Source organism: Sprattus sprattus (genome assembly GCF_963457725.1).
Source record: "Sprattus sprattus genome assembly, chromosome: 4".
Classification (NCBI taxonomy): Eukaryota; Metazoa; Chordata; class Actinopteri; order Clupeiformes; family Clupeidae; genus Sprattus; species Sprattus sprattus.
In genome coordinates this window covers 11,187,703-11,206,729 of record NC_137923.1, presented here as the reverse complement: position 1 = coordinate 11,206,729, position 19,027 = coordinate 11,187,703, and the positions used below count along the sequence as shown (strand labels likewise).

At 46.0% G+C, this 19,027-nt stretch overlaps 1 protein-coding gene across 1 annotated transcript in view; it reads left to right on the top strand.

Moving 5' to 3' along the window:
* Positions 1 to 18,538, top strand: part of clcn2a (chloride channel, voltage-sensitive 2a) — a gene marked incomplete at both ends in the record, with an annotated part of 39,395 nt that extends 20,857 nt beyond the window's left edge. Inside the window, 23 exons of the mRNA XM_080837539.1 lie at positions 3,150 to 3,281; positions 3,829 to 3,957; positions 4,275 to 4,408; positions 4,845 to 4,922; positions 6,765 to 6,794; positions 7,457 to 7,535; positions 8,284 to 8,409; positions 8,585 to 8,669; positions 9,496 to 9,597; positions 10,435 to 10,519; positions 10,768 to 10,911; positions 11,126 to 11,195; positions 11,729 to 11,839; positions 12,350 to 12,560; positions 13,093 to 13,226; positions 13,574 to 13,755; positions 14,085 to 14,193; positions 14,465 to 14,511; positions 14,986 to 15,051; positions 16,522 to 16,557; positions 16,669 to 16,773; positions 17,519 to 17,605; positions 18,065 to 18,538. Of these exons, the coding sequence (XP_080693665.1) occupies positions 3,150 to 3,281; positions 3,829 to 3,957; positions 4,275 to 4,408; positions 4,845 to 4,922; positions 6,765 to 6,794; positions 7,457 to 7,535; positions 8,284 to 8,409; positions 8,585 to 8,669; positions 9,496 to 9,597; positions 10,435 to 10,519; positions 10,768 to 10,911; positions 11,126 to 11,195; positions 11,729 to 11,839; positions 12,350 to 12,560; positions 13,093 to 13,226; positions 13,574 to 13,755; positions 14,085 to 14,193; positions 14,465 to 14,511; positions 14,986 to 15,051; positions 16,522 to 16,557; positions 16,669 to 16,773; positions 17,519 to 17,605; positions 18,065 to 18,538 (2,756 nt within the window). The remainder of the gene's footprint in view (positions 1 to 3,149; positions 3,282 to 3,828; positions 3,958 to 4,274; positions 4,409 to 4,844; positions 4,923 to 6,764; positions 6,795 to 7,456; positions 7,536 to 8,283; positions 8,410 to 8,584; positions 8,670 to 9,495; positions 9,598 to 10,434; positions 10,520 to 10,767; positions 10,912 to 11,125; positions 11,196 to 11,728; positions 11,840 to 12,349; positions 12,561 to 13,092; positions 13,227 to 13,573; positions 13,756 to 14,084; positions 14,194 to 14,464; positions 14,512 to 14,985; positions 15,052 to 16,521; positions 16,558 to 16,668; positions 16,774 to 17,518; positions 17,606 to 18,064) is intronic.
* Positions 18,539 to 19,027: the final 489 nt, after the last annotated feature.

Genomic DNA, 19,027 nt, shown 5'->3' with positions numbered 1-19,027 from the left:
CAATGGAGTTTTTTATAATACTCCAGCAGAGTGCTTAATCAGCCTAAAGTTTTCAGCAGGTTAATACAGTGAAACTTTAAATGTACAGATTCCACATAAACTGTGTGTTTTATGTTTGTATGTGAAAGAAAAGCGACCTCTGTGATTGTGTCTTCTGCTTAGAGTACAGGAAAGGGTAGGACATGTGTAGGTGTGTGTGTGGAAAGAGAGGGCATATGTCAGTACACGAGTATGTGTGGACTGAACAAGTGCCAAGGTGGAGATATCTTCCGCTTGAGGGTGTGTCAGTGTAATGATGTTTGTGTGGAGTGTGCTTGTGTGTGTGTGTGTGTGTGTGTGTGTGTGTCTTTTGTGTGTTTTTTCTCAAAATTCTAATAACACCCCTAAAATCTAAATCAAATCTAATCATTTTATTCGTATTTTCTCAAAATTCGAATTTTGGAGTGAGTGCAGCCCGTGCCGCCTTCTGCCTCCTTTTCCTGGTCAGTGGGGTTCCTCCTGTTGCCTCATGGACACCGCCGTCTTTGCCTGACGCGGAACTGAGAGAGTTGTGCGTCTGTGTTTTCCGTTGAGCTTGCCTATTGTCTCAGAGGCGTCACATTAAAACCCCAAGGATCCCACTGTCCTCTCCACTACTGTGACAGTGTCTACAAATCCTGTCAGCTCTGCTCCCTGGATACCCACCTGCACTGGAGGAAAAATTGTCAAGTTCTGCATTGCCAACATTTCCTATCCTCCCGTTTTCTTTATCTTAAGGTTTTCCTTTCTGTCTGACTTCTTCCCTCTGCTTTTTTCATTTTTTGGCCACACACCACTAAATATTGCTTCTTGACAACCACCACTTTTTTTTTCTTTGCCATCCGTTTACCTAGAGGCAATTACCTGTGAAAATCTCACACACACACAAACAGACACACACACAGACACACACACACACACACACACACACACACACACACACACACACACACACACACACACACACACACACACACACACACACACATGCGCACACACACACACACACACACACACACACAGGGCGGAGAGGCTTGTGACAGGCTATATCAACAACGTTCCATTGATTTACCCTGGCTAACTTAATAACGCGACTCCTCAGTCCCCGCCTCTGCCCGCATTAATAACGATTTTGCTGAGTGGTGTGGGGGGAGAGAGGCGGGTTCATGGCTGCGGCTCAGCCCCGTCGGCTCGGCTCAGCTCAGCCCTGTCAAGCTCAGCTCGGCGCGGCTCGGCTCAGCCCTGTCTGGCTCAGCCCTGTCCAGCTCAGCCCGCTCGGCTCGGCGCAACTCAAACCCGCTCGGCCCGGCTCGGCGCGACTCAAACCCGCTCGGCTCGGCGCGACTCAAACCCGCTCTGCCCGGCTCGGCGCGACTCAAACCCGCTCGGCCCGGCTCGGCGCGACTCAGACCCGCTCGGCTCTGCTCGGCTCGGCTGGCGCGCACCACACAGGCACTAGCTGACTCCAACTCTGACAAGCACTGGGAGGCCTGGCATGAGGAGCCTGACAGTAGCTGTCATGACAGGCATAGAGAAAGTGCCTCCTCGCGCCTCCCACATAAACCCACCTCCTCCTCACATACCCAGCCGGGCCTGCTTATAAATAGATGCCATTCTGCCATACATGTGTGTGCGTGTGTGTGTGTGTGCAGGGCTTGTTAGTTGTACGTTGCTACATTATGCATGCAGCCTCCCATAGGGATGTCAGACGCTGATGCACACACCTCCCCCTCTCCTCTTCTCCTCCACGTCTGACTTTACAGAGATGAGGGTAACACCTTACACCTAAGATGACACCTGTAGGGTATATTTAATTCTACGTGTGTGTGACTGTGGAGGCGTCTGTAGAGTTTGTGAGAGAGTGTGTGTGTGTGTGTGTGTGGGCTTGAAGTGGATGTACGCAGCTCTCTCCCCTCTAACTTTTGACAGAAGGTGTTGACTCCCGAGACGACACCATGCTGTGTGCTTATCAGTGTCATTTAACCCCCCAAATGTGCTTATGCCTAAGAATGCGTGGCGAAGCCCACACTGACAGGAGCTATTACTTAGGTGTTACTGGCGCATTAGACTCTTAAGCGCTGCTGCTGTGTCGGCCGTGCATGTCACAAACTTTCCCCTCTCAGCATTGCTGTTGCCTTTACAGGGCAGATAAGTGCTTCTGCTGTAGTGAGCATCACATAAGACACACACACACACAGACACACACACACACAGATTCAGAGAAGAAGGGTGATCTGTTTTGTTCTTCTTTGAGTAGAGCTAGTGAAATGCAATTTGTTCTTCAAATACATTCCTCTCCTACTAGTAGAAATGAAAACTGAGGGCCTTGATGAGCGTAGCAGACTCTTTTTCTGTGATGAAATATGGTGCTGACTGAGTATGGACACTGGCACAGAGAGCAGTGTGTTAGATCTCCATCCCCACAGTCTAGAGTGCTAGAGCAAGGCTTCTTTAGTTGCTCCCTGTGAAAAGGAGCGAGTACTTGGTTGTGACGGCGGGTTGAGTTTATTTTGGTCTGGAGACATCTGTCGCCGCCTGCTGCGGTCAGGCTGGCGTGCCCAGCAGCCTGGGGGCTCGTCGGGCAGAGAGCCTCGTTGCCAACCCCCCACCCTCCTCACTGAGGTCCACCTCTGCTCCATCTTTCATCAGTCTCTCATCTTGTGAAAGCTGTCATGCAGATGTTCCTCCCTTGCTCTGTAAATCATCACTCATTCGCTTCAAATGTGCTAAAACTCTATTTGCCTCTTTCTTTTTTTTTGTGTTTCATACTGCTTAAAGGCCTCCCTTTGCTCTTTCATTCCCTACTTTCTGTGATTCTTGCAATGGTTTGATTTCTTTATCTGGTGTGTTAAAGGGTCTGATCTCGGAGGACATGATGTATAATGCACCAAGCGCTCTCTCTGTTGCGGTCTGTCTCTCTCTCTCTCTCTCTCTCTGCCCTGTCCTCATCCCACTCCCTGCCATTCCCGTCACACTGTCAGTGCAGCTGCAGGTGGCATAATAGGCCGGTTCAAGCCACTCCAGCCACTGAAATCATGTGAGGGCTTAGAGAGAGAGGCTGAGGAAAAGGGGGGCGGGGGAGCAGGGAGGGTGCCGGCTTTGACCTTGGGATGTCCATGTGTCTTTTGCAGACGGCGCCAAACGTTGTCGGAAGTTCCTGATCTCGCGGGTGGGAGAGGACTGGATCTTCCTCATCCTGCTCGGCCTGGTGATGGCGCTGGTGAGCTGGGTCATGGACTACACCATCGCCTTCGCCCAACAAGGTGAGCCACAGAGCGGATGTGGGGTTGCAGAGGTAACTGTCTGCCAACTTGCCCATATGTTTATCAGATATAATTGATTGAGGCAGATCTTCCTGAATTGCAAGAGTAAGTGTTTGGTGCAGAAGAGCTTAAAACAAACACAAAAGCAGAATAATAATCACAATACTGTCTTCTTGCACACACACATACACACACACACACACACACTCACACACAAACACACATATACACACACACACACACACACACACACAACCTTTCACCCTTCATCTCTCTTTTCCTGATCAGAAATCAATGAAAAGTTCATCTCCCAAATGCGGCAACACACCTTCAGATTTGTTTCCGCCAGAACAGCAATTAAAGATTGTCAGTGCACCGATGGTGCGCTCAGCCCTTTGCCCTGCTGTTCTTTATACTTTATTTGTCCCCTCACTGTCCTGTCCTTTGGCTGTGGCAAGTGGAAAGCTTTGGCTGCTGTGTTGCAATGCAGCGAAGTGCAGCTGTCTGAGCCGTGGTGCTGGCGGTGGGGTCTGCTTTGTCTCCGCAGCCCAGAAGTGGATGTACGCGGGGCTGGATAGCAACATGCTGCTGCAGTACCTGGCGTGGGTGACGTACCCCGTGGTCCTCATCACTTTCTCAGCAGGCTTCACGCAGATCCTGGCCCCGCAGGCAGTGGGTGAGACAGTGCTGCAGACACTTGGCAACTTGCGTGTAACCTACTCTCCCTCAGGCTCTTCTTATCTCTCTCTCTCTCTCTCTCTCTCTCTGCTCTCTTTCTCTCTTTCCCCTATTCTCCACAACCTCTGTGTTACTCTGACTTTTTTGGTTTACAAGTTATGTACACACACACACACACACACACACCCACACACAGACACACACACCCACACACGCACACACACACACACACACACACACACACACACACACATATACTGGACTGGATGCATAATCTCTCCTTGCGGGCTGTTACTTGTTACCTGGCACCCACAGGTTCAGGGATCCCCGAGATGAAGACCATCCTGCGAGGTGTGGTGCTGAAGGAATATTTAACCTTTAAAACCTTTGTAGCCAAAGTCATCGGTCTCACCTGTGCCCTGGGCAGTGGCATGCCACTGGGGAAGGAGGTGAGAGACCCTTTATCATGCAAACGTGGACTACACAACTGTAAAGATAGGACTTCTGTGTCCTGTGAGGGTATGATGTTCTGGTCCTCAATTCATAAATTCATACCTTTTTTGTGGGCCCTCTTCAGCCTCTGGGCCCCTTGAATAATCCCCTTTCCAGCTCTCTTAGCAGAACTGGTAATATATAAAGTACGTGTGCTAAAACCTACCTGCAGTCATTTTGTGGAAGTGAAACGCAACAGAATCTAAAGCAATGGCGAGGGAGTAAATGAGTGCTGACTATGAGCAGTTGAGTTGTAATCACTAATATTTTAATTATCTGGTTGTATGTATGGCTCTCCTTGCATGTCAACTCTCTCTTTTCTTTTTCTCTCTGTCTCTCTCTCTCTTTCTCGCACTCCTTTCTCCTTTGTTCTCTTTTTCTTCACTTTCAAAGGGACCATTTGTTCATGTAGCCAGCTTGTGCGCAGCTCTCCTGAGCAAGTTTATGGCCTTGTTTGGAGGAATCTATATGGTAAGAGACACTTTCATAAGGAGGAGAGCAAGAGCAAACCCCACCATTCCCTCAAGTCCAAACCCCTCAGTTCCTGGTGACCTTTCCATGAGGGCCTCATTTCCTCAGCACTCACACCTCTCTCATGTGTCGCACCTGATCCATCCCAGTCTCACCGATCTTTCCACCACAAATGAAGAAACTGATTAGGGAAGTGGATGAAAAGGCTATAACTGAAATGTTGACTAGAGAGAGAGATGTCCTGCTGCACCAGTCAGCTAAGCTTGATCGAGTTAGAGGTGGAACGGGCAGGTTCGGTCAGTGGACGCCATCAGTCAGTAATTGATGTCAGTTATCTGGACTGGCTAATCAGCTTGTTCCCTGAACTGAGAAGTAATACTGATGTGTGAAGTTAGTGTGCATAGTGCACATGGCAGGACCTTTACTTTACAAACCTCAGCCTCAGGGTTACATACAGTACCTCATGTTTGTTTCTCTGAGCCCATTTCTGCTGAGCAGCTTCAACATGTAGGGGAGATTGGATAGATATCTGACATCAGGAAAGCCTGGCTTGAATGCAGCCCAGAGGTATTGATCAGACTGATTGCAGTCTGATAACTGAGGCCAGCTCCAGAGCTGTTTTAAGAGGCATTTGTGTCAGATGCTGAAAAGATGTAAATGTATCCATTACTCCAAAATCTGCACATGCCATTCCAAACTCATTACATAAATGGTATAGATGTGGAAACTGCAGCAGTAAATACCCCCTTAGTTGTAAACATAGCATGTCTACATATGATTAGGACAGAATAACCACTTTGAACAGTTTTATCTAGCTAGGTAAGAAAATACGTGCAAGTGCCTGCATAATGAAATATTTTCTGTGGTCCCTACCATTGTGACAGGATGCTGAAGTATGGGCCACCCCTGACTTGTGAATAATACAGGACCAGCATTTACAGGATGCAGATAGATGTTGAGGCTGACAGAGAAGTTAATGCAATTGTGGACATGCGGGTAAATTCTGTCTGAATATTTTCTGACAAGTCTTAATGAGGTTTCCATCAGTCTCTCGAATTAACAAAAGATGTGTCAAACAAAATAAGCATAATTGCAAAAATCCAAATTAAAATAGCTACATGAAATGAATTCTTAGGGTTTGTCAAAGCTTTCAGAGCTCTTTCCTTTGCAGCTATGTCAATGGCACTTAATAGATTGATTGATAGATTGTAGCCCGCGTTGTCAATCACGGGTGTCATTGTTACATTGTGCTTCATTTTCATTGTTTAATTTATACCAGCAGCATCACTACAACACACAACAGGATGTGTCTCAACCCCTCGTGCTGAAGGGCATGTTGTGTACCAGTGTGTAAAAAGAATACTCAGGCTGTAATTGCTATAGCCATAAAAAAATGACATCCTCTAAAAAGTGCTTTGGAATCTTTTGTATGTCTACAAGGATATTTAATGACTTTGCTTGCTTGCCAGGAAGTTATTTATGAAGCTTGAGCCAATGATAAAGTCATCAAAATAAAGACATTCAAGAAATGCAAATACACCCCCAGGGGATGGATTCGGGGAAACAATCATGCACTGTGTGTTTTACCAGCGTCATTAATATATTATGTGTTATATTACCAGATTATGTTGACTCAGGAGTTGATGGTGAGTACATGATGACTGACAGACCACTAGCAGGCAGGGGTATACATTTTGAGTGAACACAAAATCAGGAACATCTCTTTTCCAAATGGTTTGTGTAAGGGGTTGTGTAAGGCAGTGAGCCAGAGACAGTGCAGTGTGACAGAGAGACCGCCATTTGCAGGTGTTCACTGTTATCCCTGTCTATTTCCACTTACTGCTGAAGGAAGAGCCCTTTGTGGGAACCAAGGTAAGAGTGCGTATGCGGGGAGTGACTGGTCCATGGGCTGAAAATTAAACATGTCCTTTAGAAGTACATGTAGTCATTTTCAATGAATATGACTTTCCCCCCCTGTCATTTTCTTTTCTTTTTTCGAATGTATTCTATTTTCTGTGTTGACTTAGTGACGTAGTATATGGTTGCAACCCCTTCACGGCATTAGATGAATCACTTTAGAAGCCAGTTCACGTCATTGTTTCATTCCATATCTCTGTCATGTCTCATTTGGAACTCACTCATTCTGGTAGTTTGTCCTGTCCCTTCACCTTTTTTGTGTGTGTCCCCTCCCCCTGTTGAGCGTGACAGCTTGTTGAATGTGAGTGTGGGCGTAGTGTGTTTGTGTCACTGTATGAGGGAGAGAGAGAGTGTGTGTGTGTGTGTGTGTATGAGAGTAACAGTGTGTGGGTGTGTGTACATTTGTGTGTATGTACGTGCGTACAACAGAATTAGTTTAGTGTGGGTGTGTGTGTGTTTGTATGAGAGTGACAGTGTGTGGGTGAGTGTACGTTTGTGTGTAGGTATGTGCATACAACAGAATATGTTTGGTATGTGTGTGTGTGTGTGTGTGTGTGTGTGTGTGTGTGTGTGTGTGTGTCAGTCAGTGAGCATTAGCTTCTCCTGTTGTTTTCCAGAACGAGCTGAGGAACACTGAGATGCTCTCTGCAGCCTGTGCAGTCGGGGTGGGCTGCTGTTTCGCTGCCCCTATTGGAGGTGAGAGCACGCCAGTGGCCCACTGCAGCTGGAGCCTGTCAAAGCCTAGCCTAACCTGTACATTATATCACTTGCATTACACCACTCACAGCATTCAAAAAGCCTGAGATGTATTGTTTGCCGAATAACACTGATATCCCTCAGATATTAATCAGGCGTAGGAAGTTACTTATGAAAACTGAGGTTGCTGACGTTGAACTTTTACTTCAAGGACATTTCTGTTTGCCCACTTGGTGATGACATAACAAAAAGTCTATTTGATTAGCGGCAGTCACTGAGTGTTCCTACAATGATTATTAACCCTACTGGTAACCATAACCCTAGCCTTAAAGGCATAGTTCACACTCAACTTCTTACTAGTCAAAATCTCCAAAACATCCTACAAGTGGTCATGCAGAAAAAAGATTTGTTTATCAGTGTAATACAAAATGGGTTACACTACATTTACATTTACATTGTACCATAGTTCCTTTCCAGAACATTTGAGATGACTGTTTATTTTATATTTGAAACAGATTAATGTGATATAAACTATGTACTATTACTATGCCCTGTGATGACATACTATGAAGTTAACGTCATTTGTGGCATTTATCATTCATCATGTCTTGATGGTCTTACCACTTACAGACTCAGTGTTGGGCAGTTAATATCAAAAGTATATGAATACAGCACACCGATATGTTTGCACACTGATATGTTTGGTAAATGTAAGAGTATTAGTGAGTGTGTCCCGGGTGTGTGACAGGTGTGCTCTTCAGCATCGAAGTGACGTCCACCTTTTTTGCCGTGAGGAACTACTGGAGAGGCTTCTTTGCCGCCACCTTCAGTGCCTTCATCTTCAGAGTGCTGGCCGTGTGGAACCAGGATGAGGGTGAGGCCAGCACCAGTCATGTGGAACACAATCAAAAGTGGGTCATCATTTTTAGATCACGCCATAGCTTGCTCTCCCCCTCTCTTTTTATCTCTCCTCTCTTTTCCCTCTCTCTCTCTCTCTCTCTCTCTTTCCCTTTTATCTTCCGCTCCCTCTTTTTCTCTCCTCTCCTCAGAGACAATCACTGCTCTCTTTAAAACGCGTTTCCGCCTCGACTTCCCCTTTGACCTGCAGGAGCTTCCAGCATTTGCTGTCCTTGGGTATGTTCTCTGCAGTGGCCTCCAATAAAAAAATAATTAGATCCAAGAAATTATTTTCACTGAGCCTTTAAACTTCGCTCACTGACTAGGTGTAAAAGACATGTTGATGCGTTGCATTGTCCTCTCTGTTTATTGAATGGAACATACGGGGATTTCTTTCTAATATTTTAGAGGATTTCTTAGCTCTAAACACTCAGGTTTAAAATTAATAATAGAGCTTTTAGGTTATCTTTAGCTGTTTACTTATTCTCACTTAACTTTGTACACATAAATGTATATGATCATGAGTTGGTTGTCATGATTTTCTGGGTTATGTGTCATTTTTCCATACAAGAAGAGGACAGCTCTATAAATAGTCTTTTGGCCGTTAGCCACATCATTTCCCGGCCTGACTATTGGGCCACTGAGGTCTCTCTGGGCTGGTGGGGTAATTTTGGGTCGGTGGGAAGGTCATTAGGGCTGATTTATGCAGGCATCAGACATGCCTTTGAGCACCACACTGACCTTTCTGTGAGAGGTCAGACACATACTCTCTGAATTAGACAGCACCGACAGAAATCACCACTCACCTTGGCAGGCTAGATTGATATGAAGTGTTAGAGGGTGGAGAATGGGGATAATCCTGTTCCCAGTGTACACTGTTCCCTAGAATTTAAGTCAAAGAAGTTTGTCTTCCGATCAGACATCATAGTTTACAGGAATATGGCAGTTATCATATGCTGTAACTATCACTAATTAGTTTAAACTCTTATTAGAATTAATCAAAAATAAATGCTGTTTATATAAAATACTTTTTGTTGTTCTTGGACTTTTCCTCTTTCCTCAGAATTGCCAGTGGCTTTGGGGGTGCTCTGTTTGTGTACCTGAACAGAATAATTGTTGAATCCATGAGAAAACAGAAAACTATCAACAAGTTTTTACTGAAGAAGTAAGTACTTTATGACATAAGGGTTGTGCTGCTGACAGGTGACTCTGCAGTGTTTAGAGCTGAGTCAGCATTTCAAGAGCTGCATCTTTCACATAGACATTCATTTATTTGCCTCAAGGACCGACACAAATAAATTAATTTTGATGTGAATGCTGTCTAACTTGTTTATGTACTTTTTAGGGATAAAGCGCCTGACTTTATTATTTTCTCAGCTTATTCTGTAGCCATATCGTCGTGAAGAGATGAGCAACTACCCTTGATGGCAAAATAGATGTTTGACCTATGACCCGTATGTCATTCCTGTCCCGTCCTGAACTTGCAGAGCTAGGAAATCTATGTTCAGAATGACAGAACAATCGATAATGTTTGGAAAGATGTCCACCGTTATTGCAGCCATGCTTCAACCTACGCTTATCCTCTAAGGGGATGCAAAGATGGCCGATGTGTTTACTCAACTCGCATCATGTGTACACAGCACAGAACACCAGGCATCAGTACCAGACGGAGGCTGCATGCCAGTCAAGGGATTATTGTGATCTGAGTCAGTTTTGCCTTGCTCACCTGGACAGAGCTAGGTCAGTGTTTTGTGGAGAGAAGCCAGACTATAATAAATGGATGAAATGTTTTATTGCACAAGAGGAAAACTAAATCAGGGGCTCTTTTATCCCGCCTGTACCAGAGTGTTCTTCAGCACTGCTGTTGCCTTCACATAACAACAAGACACCCAGAGTAACTCTCCCTCTCTTCCTCTCCCTCTCTTCCTCTCATTCTCTCTCTCCCTCCCTCTCTTCCTCTCTCTACCTCTCCCCCTCTCTCTCTCTCACTCATGTTGCACAGGCGGCTGGTCTACCCGGCTCTAGTCACCCTGCTGGTGTCCAGCCTCACCTTCCCTCCAGGGTTTGGACAGTTCATGGCTGGCCAGGTCTGGTTACTCTTATCTCTGTTTCTGTGATCAGCCTCTATGCAACATCTTTTCTAGCAGTGGTAGTAGTAGTGGCAAATATAATATGGTTTGAGCGGTAGAGTTGTAGGACATTAAACTAAGGTTGCATTCCCCCGAAACACAATGATTACATTCACATCCACTGTGCTTTAAGACTGCATTAGATGTAGTGTTTAATGTAACTCAGCCATCCTCTTTAAGGTGCCGTTTTGTTTGGTCCTCCACAGTTAACTCAGCACGAATCTCTGGTGGCGCTCTTTGACAACCGCACCTGGTACAAGCAGGGAGTAGCGGAGGAGTTTGATTTCCAGGCTTGGAAACACCCACAGCTTAACGTCTTTGTCACACTCCTCCTCTTTGTCCTCATGAAGGTACATCCACCAAGTTGTATTTGTGTGTGTGTAGGGGGATATGTGTTGTGTGGCCACTGGCATGTTCTTCTAGTCTTAGTATGTATAAGCGTTCATAAGTAGCTGTGTGTGCTTATGTATACAAGTTTGAGCCTTTGAGTGTGGATAGTGTGGTGCATCTTAGCGCCATCCAGTGTGTGTAAGAGTGTGACACTGACTAGGTTTTTTCTCCTAGTTTTGGATGTCAGCTTTGGCCACCACCATGCCAGTCCCCTGTGGAGCTTTCATGCCAGTGTTCCTCATAGGTAAATGCGGGTGATCTTAGTCATGGGAGTGTGTGAATGTGAGACTCTGTGTCTGAGAGAGATCAGCATTCCACTGCATTCCACAGGTGTCGTTTGCTTGTAGCTTTGTTGTTCAATATGGACACTACCATGGCTGCTCATACACACAGGTCATTTTGGCAGGTAAACTGCATCTTTATTTAAATTTTATCCCACTTCACTTCACTTCTTGGTTTGCGTCTAACTTTTGTTCTTTATCCTCGACGTATTTTTTTCCTCCATATCTCATCTGCATCAATGTTTGACTGACAAACCAAATCCTCTGGTGTATAAACATTGCAAATCACCTCCAGCTATGTTGGTCATGGAACACACGCTTGATCGAAAAACATTTCATGTGAGTATTTTTTGCAGGTTTTTGCTGAAGTGAAATATCTGAAAATTTGGCCTGCAAGCAAACAGTAGGATCTTAGTTTTAGTTTATAACAGTGTGTGTGTGTGTGTGTGTGTTTGTGTGTGTGTGTGTGTGTGTGTGTGCGGTGTGCGGTGTGCAGGAGCTGCATTCGGACGTCTCGTCGGAGAGAGCATGGCAGCCGTCTTCCCTGATGGCATAAATGCCGACGGCACAGTGTATCCCATAGTACCTGGCGGCTATGCAGTTGTAGGTCAGTATCCTCCACGGCATCCTGGTTCGTGTCCAATCTCTCCCTCTTCACTCATGTGAGAGAGAGAGAGAGAGAGAGAGGGAGAGAAAAGCCATCAGATGTAACCACCGTGCCCATTGTGGCTCCATTCTGATTCGCCAGAATAATGGAGCCTGCAGGGCACGGTGTGCAGGAGTCATGCATATTTCATCAACCAACACTGACAGCCAGACAAATTAAATCTAGTCAGTGGAAATAGATGCCACTGCTCTCTGGGCAATGTGCAGTGGCGCAGGAAGGATCCGGACCAACACAATGACAAATCGAATGGCTTGCTGACACTGGCTCAGGGCTGTGGAAATGTGACTGTGTGTGTGTGTTTGTTTGTGTGTTGTCGTGTGTAAACGTGTGTGTGGGTTTGTTGTCTGTCAGTGTATAACGTGTGATGTAATTTACTAGGTGTTTGTGCGTGTGTGTATGTCCTCATATGTGTGTCATATGTTATAACTTGTATGGGTGTGTCCACCTCAGGTGCGGCGGCCCTTTCAGGGGCGGTCACACACACTGTGTCGACGGCAGTGATCGTGTTCGAGCTGACGGGTCAGATTTCGCACATCCTGCCGGTGATGATTGCCGTCATCTTGGCCAACGCCGTAGCCCAGAGCTTGCAGCCCTCCCTCTATGACTCCATCATCCGTATCCAGAAGCTGCCCTATCTCCCCGAGCTGGGCTGGGATCAGGAGTGAGTCCACCTGTCTGTCTGTCTGTTTATCTGCCTGCCTGCCTTCCTGCCCACCTGTCTGTGTCACGCTCTCCTGCCCGTTTGCCTGTCAGGCAGGTCGTTTTTGGATTATGCCTCTTCTCTTCCCCTCTGTTCTTATCTCTGTGTATCTCTCTCTCTATCTCTCTCTCTATCTCTCTCTCTCTCTCTCTCTCTCTCTCTCTCTCTCTCTCTCTCTCTCTCTCTCTCTCTTTGAGCCTCCTCTGTTTTGTTCTGGTTAACTGGATAGGTAACACATACAGTACAAACTCACCTATACCTCTGAACAAATTAAATTAAAAATGTTTTAGGAAAATGAGTTTGATACATGTCCATCTTTCTGCATCTATTTACAAATTTCTAGAATATGCACTGTTAGTTTGTAGATCACATCATGGACCACTGGAATAGATTGGTACTGTTCTTTTTGACCATTTCTTGTTCCATATTTGACTAATCGATTCATCTGGCCTCTCTCCTATTTTGCTCTCTGCCCCGTTTGGTCGTGATGTAGGAAGTATAATATCCGAGTAGAGGACATCATGGTGCGGGACGTGCCTCACATCACTCTGACCTCCACCTATCGCAACGTGCAGGATGCCATGATCCCGGCTCAGCTCAAAACAGTGTCCCTGGTGGAGTCCAATGGTAACATGTACTCACATCCATTCGTGACACACACACACACAGACACACACCGTCAGACCTTTTCACCTGTATGAGTCAACCCATGCCATTATACAAATCAGAGCAGGACTTATTGTGCCTCATGTGCCTTCTAGGACACAGTTGTGTACACCCTGCCTTACTTGTTTATTTTCATGTTTTGGTTAGTCTGATTTTAACCCTTTGCCTTTTCCCCCATTCTCCTCTTTCTAATGATCTGATTTATTTTGTCTCACTGGGTTTGTCTATTAGGCTCAGGCTGATAGATAGAGATATCATATCAGTCTAATTTAACCATGTCTCTCTCTCTTCCTCTCTTCCTCCCTTAGAGTCCATGATCCTGCTGGGTTCCATCGAGCGCTCCCAGCTCCAGTCTCTGCTCTCCCTGCAGCTGAGTCGTGCTCAGCGGCTGGAGTTCTTGCGAGAGCGGGCCCAGGGCAACGGTGCCCACCACCCCACGCTGATAGGCCAGGACTGCTCTCCCACGGGGAGCCACGCGGTCCGATTCCTGGTGAGCAGCGCCAGGGGAGACAGAGGGGTCAGGTTCTTGGGCCGTTAAACATAATTCATGGGCTCTTCAAAATGTAGATATCTTTTTATTTAGTAATGCATGGCAGCCTTCTTGTCTAAAAATGCCTCTGCACACCTCTGAAGAGCAGTAGAGAGTCACACCTAGATGGCACCCTTTTCCTTAAGAATGTAGGTGTGTGTGTGGAGTGGACTTGCGCTGGAGACCTAGGTTACAGGGTGACAGGCTATCTCAAAGCAGCGGCTCAGTTCATGCAGGTGGTCAAGTCAACCACCCCTGTTTGGTGGGTATTCCTCTCCTTCTCTTTTCAGATCTCCACTGAGGAATCGTTCTACAGTCCAACCGTCTCCAACTCTCAGATTCCACTCAAGTCTGCACTGAAGACAGTGTCCGCCGTCAGCCACACAGAGACACCCAACGGTATGTGCTCAAACACAGAGTGATTTGAGGCTTGAACTTACTCATGTTGTAAAAAGATGATGTGTATTCATACTTATAATGTACTTTAGTATATCTGACTGTTTATAATTATCTTTTTCCAGTCACAAGTAAACTCAATTATTAGACTCACAAATTAGTCACAGGTAAACTCAGAGAGAAGTGCAAGTGACCAGAAGTGTCTCATCTCATGTCATGTCATGTCATATTCGTGACTTAAACACCTGAGGTGCTCATGTCTCTCTTTGCACAGACTCCCAGACCCTGTCCTGCGAGGACCCAGAAAAGAAGCTAGTGAAGGTGAGGTCCTGATAGATGACCACTCTCCCCTAGAATATAAACTCACCCACCCCATATAATCCACTCCCAGTAACATTTCTTTTTTTATGGACAGTATTACTGCATCACTTTGTTGGAGACTGGCTAACTATCCGTCATAAGTTTACCTGTGTTTGTAGGAGAATGTTTGGAGCCTTCACTAAAGAGGGAAGATGTGTTAGTTTAAGGAAGCCAGTGAAGTGTGAAGGGAAGAAAGACCCAGAATATTTCATGTCAAATGAACACACCTCTCGGAGCTGGAGGGAGAACCAATCAGCTTCCTGGCCCAGTGCCTGTGTGGAGCAGATTCATGGCACTATAAAAAACTTTCCACCTCTGCCAACAAGCATCACTTTAACCTTAATCGGTCCGACCCCAGCCAAACGTAGCTCCGTAGCATGTGTTGGACCCTTGTGTTAACTCTGTGTGCTCCTCCCTCTCTGTTTGTTTTCTCAGAAAAGCAAAGTTCGAGCTTTAGCTCGTAAGAGCAGGAGGCCCAGGCGAGGCAGGACCCCCATGGCGGTAAGATCACTGCTCCGAGGCATCCGGTGCCCCTTGGTACCTCTCAGCCTGCAATCACCGCCCCATCCCAGAGGTGCCGTCGCCTCATTGCTAGCAAGGCTAACACGCACTCTAGTGTCTAGTGGGTTCAGCCACAGTGGATTTTCAAACTGATTCTTTTCCTTTTTGTCTCTCCTCCTCATTACTATTGTGGTCGTTGCTGTGTGTGAGAGGAGGTGTGTGAATGAGTTCAGTAATTGTAATTCATTGATCTTCGCCATGCCCTTCATGGCTCGCTGTGGTTTGGGAATTTTGATGGAGCATGCTTTGAGGGTTTAATTTAGGATTCCTGAAATGTACTGTTTGCTACGCTTCACGGCACAAGGTGAAATGGAATCTTCCGACTGGAAAACATACAAAGTCGGTTGCCGCACTACCGGTACTGCGGTTCGCCCTTGTCTCTTGAATACTGAGACAAAAATAACCTTTACATTTCTTTAAAAGCAGAGTCAACTGTAAATGTGGGTTAAAAAAATGCAGCGGTTTTGGATATGTGATTTTATGTTCATGTTTACATTATAAATTGTTGAAAAAATTTAATTTATGTTGGTTCCAAAAATAATTTACAAACATGCATCCAAACAACCTTTGAAAGCATAACGTTTCTCAAGTTTTTCACAAATCTTTGCAAATTGAAAACTGCCGCTTTCGGAATGTAACAGGATGGTTTTTACATATAATACGAGTGTGTGTGTCTGTGTTTGCATGTGTGTGAATATGAATGTTTGCATGTTTGCATGTGTTGACAGAATATCAATAAGCACGCCAAAGTTCAAGAAGGGACTGGAAGACGAAGTCGGGTTTCTGTAGTTTATTTCGGCGTGGAGACCCCTTTCAGCTGCTTCTTAGAGAAAGGCCTACCTGATAGCAGAATGTGTTGGCATTTATAAATTTCAGTCAGGTAGAATACAAAAGGAGAGGGGATGACCACACCCTTTAGGTGAGAGGAAGGGGGAGACAGTGGGGTGAGGGGTTCACCTATGGGGGGAGGGGTGATACCAGGGTGCAAAGGATTTAAGCAGGAAGAGGGGAAGGGGGTTCACATGTCATTTGTTCAGGTCTCAGTGAGATAGATAGAGTACACATCCAAAATGAGTTGCAGATAAAAAATAAGGAGTTAATGTCTTACAACAACAGAATTGCAATATATCCAGTTCCATCAGACCCCTATATGAGCATATATATGCTCACACAATAACAACCAGGCAACAGCCAATCAGAGCAGGAAACATCAATATATGTAACAGATAGAAATGATACAAGTTAACAGTAGAATAGCTATTTTCCAGTTCCATCAGTCCCCTATATAAGCATTTCTATGCTCACATAAGAACCGCATATGCGGTTCCATCAGTGTGAAAGATACAGAAAGAGAGAGAGAGAATCAGCCTATAGAAGTCTGTCTGTAATGCTGTTCTCTGTGTCCAGCAGGCACCGGACGTAGAAGACGACATGACTACAGCTGAGGTATGTCTCGTGCACACACACTCTCCCTCTCTCTCTCCAGACTCATCTTTGCATTCTCTCATAGAGAGGATGTGATTGACTCACTCACTGTCATCTTTTGCCATTTGTCAGATTACTGAGTGGGAGGAGAGACAGCTGGATGAACCTGTAGATTTCAAGAACTGCAAGATAGACCCCGCCCCGTTTCAGCTGGTGGAGCGCACCTCTCTGCATAAGGTTTGGACCCATCCGTGCCCCGAACAGCTATTCACCCTCACTTATTTCAGTCACCTCCACACACTTCAGGAGCTGCCAAATGCTTCAGTTTTTCACTTCTTTTTCGCAAAGACATTTCAGCTCATATATAGCTAGCGACATAAGTTAGTTACGACCTGCCCAGGTGCAGGCTTTTATGACGGGCCCTAGTCAGTGGCGTAAGGCAGTGGTTCCAAAACATTTTACAGTCCCGTACCCTTTCAGACATTCAACCTCCAGCTACATGTCATGTTTTGAAATGCCGCTGCCGACATGCCCCCTCCCCCCGCGCACATATTCAGCCTATAACACTTGAAACTAACCCACCTGTAGCTATTTTTGGCAGTGTAATTATTTCACTGAATATGGGTTTGCATCACTATTTCTGGCAATGCGACTTGGCTATTCAGACTACTAAGATTTACATAAATATGTCTATGGGCCCCGGCTACAGGCCCCCAAGACCCACAGGCCCAGGTGCGACCACATCTGATCCACCCCCTAAAGTTACGCCCCTGTATAGATGTGTCACAGAAAAAAAAAAAAAAAAAAAAAACATTTCTGCTGAGTCACCCCCTCATCAGGAAAAGCCATCTCAAATTCCTGCGTTTGTGTTTGTTGTCTATTGAATGGGATACTGCAATACAACACATTCTAATTACAAAGCATAAATTCATTAAATTTAGAGAGCTCTAAAGCAACCGTTGTACTCTGTTTGCCTCGGCAGACCCACACCATCTTCTCTCTGCTGGGTCTGGACCACGCTTTCGTCACCAGTACGGGCCGGCTAGTTGGAGTCGTGTCTTTGAAAGAGGTGAGCACCACAGCGGGACTTAAGCCAGGCAACAGCAGCAAAGTCAGCATATGTGGCAGCAGATGTCATCATTCTTATCTTGTTCATATAGCTGTCAGTGTATACAGATGTCTGGAGTTGATAATTTGTTTGTCTGGGAGATCTAAGTTAGATGTCTAGCTTGAGGTGAATTAATATTGTCAGAGAGTCTTCCCCACTGTTTTTGGCAAGCTTCCTGGATACTTATCACTAATCCTGAATGGTGGTGTAACATCTGATGCCTCAGGTCAGAATTCTTCCCACTGTTTGAACAGGGGCCAAGTAATATCAAAGTTATGGCAGTGGTATTGTAGTGTGCTTTGAAAGTCCATTCTTCACAGTAAAATGGTAATGTAATGACTGTAGCAGGACCTCTGCTTCCTGGTTTACATACTTAGCATTTTTCCCACCTCCTGCTCACCTTTAGCATTCTCTTTACAGCTGAGGAAAGCCATTGAGGGCTCAGTGACTGTAACAGGTGTGAAAGTGCGCCCTCCGTTGGCCAGTTTCCGTGACAGTGGCACGAGTACCAGCGTGGCGGAGGTGACCGAAATGCACAGGTTGTGGAATCGGCACCGGAGCATGTCATTGCCACGGGAACCAAGCCCACCTGAACTGGAGGACCAATCAGATTTGGCCATCGATGGCAGCCCATTGTTCAGCAGGGACTGCACAGAGCTGTCCACTCAGAACACCACCCTGCAGTCAGAAGACCAATCAGAGGTGGTATGCGAACCAGCAAGCCCTTCCCACTCCCCAGAAAACCTTCCAGAGTTGCCATGTGACTATAATTCCGCCCAACTGGATGTGAACCAATCAGGGCCTGTAGAGGAGCTTTGCCCCTCCCCGTCTGAAGAGCAGCCAGAAGAAGCGCGTGAAGCAGATGCTGCCGACACAAAGGATCTTGTAGAATGAGACTGGTCTTCTCTTTCTCTCTCTTTCTCTCTCTGTCATTCTTGCTCTCTCTTGCTCTCTCTCTCTCTCTCTCTCTCTCTCTCTCTCGCTCTCCATCCGCCCTTGTACTGTACACACAACCATTAGAAGACAGGGTAGTCTGGACCTAACAGGGACTCTTGATGGCGTTTGTTTCGGGGGCGTCATTGATGAGACCTTTGAAACCTCCAAAACCCATAGACTTCCCCGCTTCCTCTCCGCACCATTTGTTTTTGAGAGAGACGGAGAGAGAAACCATGTGTGTCGGGGATGGAGGGAGCTTCATGTGGTTCTGTGTATATCATCTGAATGTGTTAGTGGGGATGTAGAGGGTGAACAGGTCACAGCATAGGTCTTCTGGTCCTGGAGTTGTGGTTCTGTATAAAAGGGAAGGGGGTTATATATGTAGATCTAAGTGTGAAGGTGTAATGGAAGCGCATGCATCAGTCAGGGGGCATGTGTGAGGGTGCA